The following is an 8,328-nucleotide window of genomic DNA, read 5'->3' on the forward strand; positions in this document are numbered from 1 at the left end:
TAGGTTTAATACATATCACCCCTGACGTTTGGGAATCCCCTATCATTGTAATTATTTAGACGGAATGAAGATATTGAACTCATGCACTCTCTCATTGTAATTTACACTAATCCCCTATCATTGTAATTTCTTCGATTTTTCTACTAGGAGTTGTTACCTTTTATATAAGTAGGGGGTTGTGAAATGAAACTATTAACCATAGGAGTAAAAATATAATTTTCAAAATATCAAAGGGTAGATAATAATTGATCCAAACTTCAAGGGGGTGTCAACGTAATTTACCCTTAATTAATTTAATCAAGGGCAAATACAGCTGCTATGACATGAAATGAATTGTAGGTGCTAGCTAGGGGAACGAAGTAGCTGCTTGACTATGGGTAATGAATATATAGTTATTATATATTATTTTAATAGGCTAGGGATATTTTTATCATTTTATAGAGAAAATGACGTCTCTTGCTAAAGTAGTCAAATGGCAAGAAAATGACATCTCTTGCTAATATATTATTTTAAATTTATTTTTTATTTTTTGGAATTAATTAATTAATTTAAGCAAGGGCAGGAGACAAGTCGCACGAGAGGGTGGGATATAAATACAACACAAGAGGTGTGGTTATAATTTTGAGGTAGCATAGCATAAGCACAAATCAAACTCAAAAAACGAAGAAATTAATTGAAACATAGAAATGGGCAGGTCCCCTAGTGATGAGAATGGCCTCAAGAAAGGACCCTGGACACCCGAAGAAGATCAGAAACTTGTTGATTACATCCATAAACATGGCCATGGAAGTTGGAGAGCTCTTCCCAACCTTGCAGGTGATCCTTAAAATAACAAACACTCTAAACTTTCTATCCCGTAGCGGCATAGGATTCTTTATTCTCAATATTCCTATCACTCTATCCTAATTCTCAATCAATCATTTGATCATGCCTCTTTTTTTTCTTTTTCTTTTTTCAAATTGATGTCAAATCATTATGTCATGCAGCTCATAGTGCATTACGAATATAAATTTTGGGGACGAAGGATCTTTAGCTCTCTTCCCAAGCCAATTTCTATATATGCATGAACTTTTTTTTTTCTTCTGTATATTCTTATAAGCCGTATTTCATTTTCCATTTTTTTCTTCTTATTTTTATTCTTGTCATATCATGTAGTTCAGTGTGCATTAGGAACAGAAATTTTTTAGAGACTTGGATCTCTAGCACCCTCTCCCCGAGTCTGCTTGTAAGTTGTATATATGCACAACAATGCATGTTTTCTAAATTTTTATGTGCCTTTGCATGCAGGTCTCAACAGATGTGGCAAGAGTTGTAGGTTAAGGTGGACAAATTATTTGAGGCCTGATATCAAGAGAGGAAAATTTTCTCAAGAAGAAGAACAAACAATTCTGCATCTACACTCTATCCTTGGAAACAAGTACATTATCAACCTTTCCTTTTGATGAAATAATCGGAACCACTCTTTAACTTCACATGTATGATTGATTTTGAAACTTATCCATTTTATCCTCTCTTTTGCTTTTTTTGTACATAAGATGGTCAGCAATTGCTACTCACCTACCGGGCCGGACAGACAATGAAATCAAGAATTTCTGGAATACACATTTGAAGAAGAAGCTGATACAGATGGGTTTTGATCCGATGACCCACCGGCCGAGAACAGACCTCTTTGCTACCCTGCCTCATCTGATAGCCCTGGCTAACCTGAGGGAACTCATTGATCAACCCCCATTGGAACAAGAAGCTGTTAAGTTACAAGCAGAAGCTATTCAATTGGCTAAGATTCAGTACTTACAACATCTTATCCAATCTTCAGCCTCATCACACATCCAAAACAACATTACAGACATTGAAAATCTCAGTTTATTGAATTCTATGCCTCCCATTAAAGAAAACCCATTTCTCAATTCAACACAAGTGTTGCAGAATCAAGCTCTGTTTGGCATTGAAAATGCAACTTCTCAACCACTCCACTATCCAATCATGAACTCATCATCAGACCCACAAGTCCCTTTCAATTTCCAAACACCTTTGAATAGTGAAATGGGCCAAGGAATCAACAACGCTACAATAATGATTAGCCAAGGAGATGATCATAATCATAATCATAATAACCCACCTCACTCTCCATGGATTCTTCCATCTCCTTCTTCTTCGTCTGGCCATCGTCTGCCGATGCTGAGTGAGAGTTTGGTAAGCAATCCAGGAGATGCCAGCAGCAGTTCTAGCCATGGAGGTGGAGGTGGAGGTGATGGAAGTTCTTCATATTGGCCTGAATTGCTCTTTGATGAGTCCTTCATGCATGAGATTTGTTAGTTGTTTCTTTGGTTATGGAGTTGTTTGTTTGGGAGGTTTGATATTTGACAGGTATGTATACATATATGTATATACATACATAGTACATACTATATGGGGGGCAGGGATATATATGTATTGATAACGCATATTTACTTGCAAGTTGATCTTGTAAATGTTTTTGTGAGGGTAACATGTGATGAGTTTGGTTTTGGAAGTTACAAATCACAAGTTGTCTGGGAAATTAGAAATAAATTGCCCCTATATTTTACTCCATGTCTCATTTGAAAGTTCAATTTGAAAAATTTTAATTTTTTAAGAAGATAAGGCCTATTTTGGCGTCAAAAAAAGAATAATACTTGGACCTCAAAATTTGTGACCTCCACAACTCTCAATTGATTTATGATCACTGATTATTTATTTATTTATTTATGTTTTCCTCTCTGTCTCTGTCTCTCTCTCCTCCCCCTCTCTCACAAATGTGTGTGGGGGTGTGGGGGTCCTTATCACATCTGGTCAAAAATTTTGATTTTTTTTTTAGGTCACATCACTTCTATCTTTTTGTACATTTAAAAAAAAATTAAAAATTAAAAAATTAACTTTTAACCTACCTCTCAAAATAGGCCAAGTAATCATTACACTACTTAAATTCAAATTTTAAAGCATTAATTCTAAAAATATCATTCTATTCTCATTTTTTAATTTATTTATAATTACTTTATAAGGGATAACTTTAAACACTTTTAAATTTAAAATTTTGACTTTTCAAAGTGGACATGTATTTTAGATTAACAAAAAATGAAATAATGGACTATCAAAATAGGACGGAGGGAGTAATTTTTTATTTTTAGTTTTTTTGTTTTAAATTATGCTAAAAAATTTTAAGTTTTTGACCCGTCTTGTGTAGGCGAATCTAAAATGAAATTGTTTTTTGAAAATTTTCAAAAAAATAAATAAAATTGAAAAAGTCAAAATAAGCACACACAAAAAAAAAATACTATTTTTGTCTTTTTCTATTTTTTTTAAATTAATTTTTCAACTCATAAAATCTAAAAGTCTAAAATTTTTTGAATTTTCTTTTAATAAAAATTCATTAAAACAAAAATAAACCAACAAAAAAAATCATCAAAAAGCAAATATCAAACATTGGATAAAATGTGCCACATTTAAACCTCTCTAAAAAAAAAGAAAAAAAATCTTCTTAAAAAGAAAGGAAAATGAAATTGATGGATGAAACTTGGACGGTATTTAGAACAAGAAAGAGTAAGGCAAATCAAGACTCAAAATAATATATGTAAACACTTTCTTTTGATATAAAAATATTTTGTTTTGATATAAATATTTTGTTTTTGGTTTTCTCTTTTGATATAAAAATAAAATAATATATATAAACATTTTCTTTTGGGTTGTCTATCTCCTATATTTATTATCATATCATATTCTATGGAGCTTTTAAATAAGTGAACAACTCACCCTCCCTTCGAAAATGTAACCAAATGTAATTTTAGCAAAGTTGTTACTCTTTTCTTATTTGCCATTTCAGTCATAATAATAGTGTTATTCAAATTTAAAATTTTAATTTAATTTTTAAATTTAATGATACTAAAATTTATTCAAATATTTAAGGTAATTTTTTCTCATATCTTCTCTAATCATTAATTAATTATATTTTTCCATACTATTGAGTTTAAAAAGTGAATCTAATAAGTGGGTTGGTATATGTTTTTCTTAATATAACTATCCAGGAGGATCCATTTGGTTCAAACAAATGTCAAGGAGAAGGAAAAGTTCCAAAATTTATTTTTATTTTTTTAATTTTTGTAACATATATATATATATATATATTAGTGGCAAATGGAACACAATTTACATTCAAAAAGATTGTCACCAATTTATAATTTTTTTTGTAATCTTATATGTTGAATTGTTATTTTCCCTTTTTTCATATTTGATAGCTATAGTAATTTAAGAATTTAAATTGACAAAACAATTTATGTGAAAGTCTATTTAGGCCTATTTTGAAAATATACAATTTTAGCTAAAAAGTTATAGCGTTACATCCACACAATTTTTTCCCTCCATAATTCCCCTAATGAGGTGACAAGACAAAATGCATGTAATGATAATTTTTAGAGAATATATAAATGTGGGTCAACTTTTCAAATTTTATTTGTCACCTTATTTGAGGGGTTTGGGAGGGGAGAGAAATTGTGTGAATGAATCAATTTTTGAAGTTATACTACAAGAATTAACACTTTTGCCGACCAAAAAATTGGTCGCTAAAAGCCCATTTTTGGTCAGCAAAAGTTATCCGCGACCAATTTTTTTGGTCCCTACTTTGGTCGCCAATTGAGGGTCAGCAAAAGTAATTCGCAACCAAAATTTTGGTTGGTTGGGAAAAATTAGATTTGTCGACTAAATTTTTGGTCGCTAAATATATCATTACCGCGACTAATTCATTTAGTCGCTAAAACACTTTGGTCGCGAAAAGTAATATTTTCCCGACCAAATATGTTTGTCGCCAAAAGCAAAAAATCGGCAACCAACTGTTTTCGTCGCCAAAAGTTGAGGAATCGCCAACTAATAATTTAGTCGCCAAAAGGTAAGGAATTGTCGACCAATGATTTTAGTCGCAAAAGTGTAGAATTTGGTGACCAATTATTTAGTCGCCAAAAGACATTAAACAATCAACGACTAATTAGTTAGTCGCCAAATCTCTTTTTTTTTTCTTTTTTTTTTTTTTAACAATCAATTTTTGTTTATAAACATTCAATCCAATATTGAACAAAATTCATTCAACCCAACCCAAATATAACATTAAAATTCATCATATTTTCCTGCTCAATCCCAAACTTTACAATCATTCCATTCAAAACATTAATTGAGACAAGTTTTAAACATCAATCCATTGAAAACCAATAAGTAATTGAACAAAAATTAAAAGGAAAATCAATAAAAGAATCCCCAAAAAATTCTAAAACAGGAAGGAATATATATGGTTTTGAAGCATCAGCCTTGTGTTTGATCGTCTTAAAGAACCACCAAGCATGTTCTTTTCATTCTCAAATTCATCCTTGAATGCATTCCATAAAGTCTGCAGCAGTCCTAGCGTTGAAGGAATCTTGCCACTGAGGGAAGATGAAACAAGGGAAGATGATTAGGTTTAACTACATCTTCATTCTTCTAAAACAATAGTCTGATTTACTGGATCCAAAATCAGAACGAAAAAACTTACGGTGTCAAAAGCTCTGTGCGAAATGGAGAGCCATCTGTCAAGAGAGTGTAAAGCAAAGTTCCCAGCATCAAAAAACCCAAAGCAGTGAAGATCATTCTTGTAGTTACAACAGAAAACCTCCTCTTGTGTTCCATTCCATCCCTAAAATAACAAAATTACTTAATGCAGGAGAAAATCACATTATATGAGAATGAGTGCCAGAAAAGAATGAGGAAACATGTAAATATCAAGATGTTGCCCAGCGATAAAACAGAAAGGGGGATGTTCACACAATAGTATGCAGTCATCTTATTCATTTTTAAAATCCTTGCATATATTTCTCTCATAAGTTCATAACCAAACAAGGGACTTTTGAGGCAATATGACCGAAGAAGGTAACTAACAAACGAGTTACCTTAATATGCTTGAAAGATTACCAAATGCAGCAAACAACATTGTCTCTAGCATTGATGATATATTTCCAACTTCCATGATTACATCTAACAATATGTTTATACAACACTATTCAAACTGATGCAAATACACATATAGAAATAGATTTAGAATATAAAATTTTCTCACTTTCTTAACTCAATGTGGTAGAGAATTGTTTGTGGATTATTTATGAAATTTGAGCAGCAAATTAACCCAAAATGTGATTCGACTTCAAAACTATAACAATCCACATTTCTCTGTTCTCATTCACTGATAGCAAGATAATTCCTACATTCAACCAGTCAGGACCAATGTTACTAGAAAGATGATTGTTTTGGTATGTGGAATTCTAGTAACCATGGCTAAACCTCAACAAGTAGGTCAATATATCCACTGAGGATATTATATCATGTTTCTCCTACTCAATGCAAATAACTAAATACGGTCTATTGAAAGATAATGGAGAAAAGCTTCACTCTCAAATGCCATGAAAGATAGTAGAAGAGAAATCAATAATTGATTCCAAACCCTGCTGCAAAGCGGGAGTCTTGTGCTGAGTACGACCTTTATTTAATTGACAATAAGCTATGATCTAAATATGAATCAACCACTAATTTTCTTTTTTTCATTATTAATCAAAGTTTTTGGTACTTACTTGTTAGGGCGTCGCATTAAAACGTAATATATTGGATCTTCTGAAGATTCTCCAATTGACAATTTCAGCAATTGCAAAACAATGTAACAACATGTTGTAATGCTGTAAAAAAAACAAGCAACTTCACACCAAATCTGTAACAAAGATCTAGATTTCACTATACATGGTGGCAACTCATTAACATATCTAAATAAAAATTATAAAACTACAGTGTAATCAATTTCTCAAAACATATATTCAGCTGACAGTCAAATAGTTTTTGAATCTGCAAGAAAAACTAGAAGAAAAAATGCACGTAGGAACTTTAACTGTAAAGTATTTGGGTAAAATAACAAAGATTTATTAATGCATTTTTAATAGTGAAAATGAAAATGTAATGTCAAATCAATTCAAATTAAAGATAGAAGATTTTTATATTAGCACCATATCATAACATTTACTAGGGGAAAAAAGGATAGAACATAACATAAAATTGAAACTAATTTCTAATAATTGGAACAAATCGATGACTGAAAAATGCTGAAACAGAAGTGAGCATTTACCTCATCTTGGGGTGTGTTTATGATTTGGGAAATGAAACGCTGCTTCTTCCTATGAATTTGTTGGACCTATTTAGTCAGTTATAGATTCTTTTGTAAATTTTTTATGTTTTAAATGTAATTTGAAGAACTTATATATGAGGAATCTAGTTGGACAAAACTGGTGTAGTTGGTCAACTTAAGTAAATTTTGTTCCAGTGTCTTTAATCCAGTTTAGTTCTCTTGGCACAAACAACACAATTGGGGAACAATAAGATAGATAAATATTATAAAAGCAAATACCTTTTTCTTCTCTTCTTTGTCGAAAGGCTGTAAAGCCTTGAACACTCGGCAAAAAGAACCATCATCACAACTAGGCAACGTTGTTCTAAGCATAGCAATTATGGCTCTTACTACCTATTATAAGAAAAGATTAGTTGGTTCATAACCAATAATCATGCTAAACTTTTTGTGCATGCATGTTATAAAATGGACAACAAAGGAACAAGATGTGCTCACATATCATACAGGAAAACTGTTGCAAATTACAGTAGTTTCTGAAATAAATATTGGCATTAAAGAAAAGTTGAAAGAATTCTGCATTTTTGAGTGCATCAATCAAAAGCCAATTCCAATCCACCAGCAACAAGATTACTGGAGTGCAGTATAGCTCTACAAATTTACAGATATCAACAAATAACATTTCCATTTATGAACAACAGGGGAGTCAACAACCTTTTTTCTATAGAAGACCACACCATGAATGTTGAATGGTATTTTCCTGTCTCGGAAAGCTGCTTGAAACACTTTTCCTAACACCTGATGTATGAAAGGCAGAGCCGTAAACTGTTTAGAAAAGTCACAAAAGTTTTTTTTTTTTTTGGTTGAAAACTCATTATAGAAGGTATGCTTGACCTGCCTCCGGTAAAGAACATCAATATTGCCATAAGAGCACTTAGCAAATGAACCTTCAGATGTAATTTCTAAGATCTTATCAACAACAAATGCACACTGTGCAACCTCATTACAACATTCCTTTACAGAAATCTGTATATGGAGTCAAAAGAATACAGAATCTCTTACCAGCTTCAACAAGAGTTAGTAGTTTGGTTTCAATATTATTTCCTAAACCTACTTGAGTGATACACCATTGATAGGTTAAACAAGTGCATTGTAAAGTAATTTAAAGCAAAGAAACACTTCAAACTAAC

General features: G+C 31.7%; 2 protein-coding genes across 2 annotated transcripts; one reads left to right on the plus strand and one right to left on the minus strand.

Moving 5' to 3' along the window:
- The first annotated feature begins 531 nt into the window (after positions 1 to 531).
- On the plus strand, positions 532 to 2,571 carry MYB93 (myb domain protein 93). The gene is made up of 3 exons (XM_028242937.2): positions 532 to 816; positions 1,288 to 1,417; positions 1,536 to 2,571. The coding sequence occupies exons 1-3, from the start codon at positions 687 to 689 to the stop codon at positions 2,314 to 2,316; spliced, it is 1,041 nt and encodes a 346-aa protein (XP_028098738.1). The 5' UTR covers positions 532 to 686; the 3' UTR covers positions 2,317 to 2,571.
- Positions 2,572 to 5,468: 2,897 nt separating this feature from the next.
- On the minus strand, positions 5,469 to 7,936 carry LOC114298385 (uncharacterized). The gene is made up of 4 exons (XM_082917743.1): positions 7,421 to 7,936; positions 7,142 to 7,207; positions 6,600 to 6,701; positions 5,469 to 5,671 (listed from the first exon to the last, which is right to left on the minus strand). Exons 2-4 carry the CDS (start codon positions 7,144 to 7,146, stop codon positions 5,527 to 5,529), a joined length of 252 nt encoding a protein of 83 aa, XP_082773869.1. The 5' UTR covers positions 7,147 to 7,207; positions 7,421 to 7,936; the 3' UTR covers positions 5,469 to 5,526.
- Between the last annotated feature and the right edge of the window lie 392 nt (positions 7,937 to 8,328).

Source organism: Camellia sinensis, chromosome 3, assembly GCF_055761805.1.
Source record: "Camellia sinensis isolate YWXY chromosome 3, ASM5576180v1, whole genome shotgun sequence".
NCBI classification, from domain to species: domain Eukaryota; kingdom Viridiplantae; phylum Streptophyta; class Magnoliopsida; order Ericales; family Theaceae; genus Camellia; species Camellia sinensis.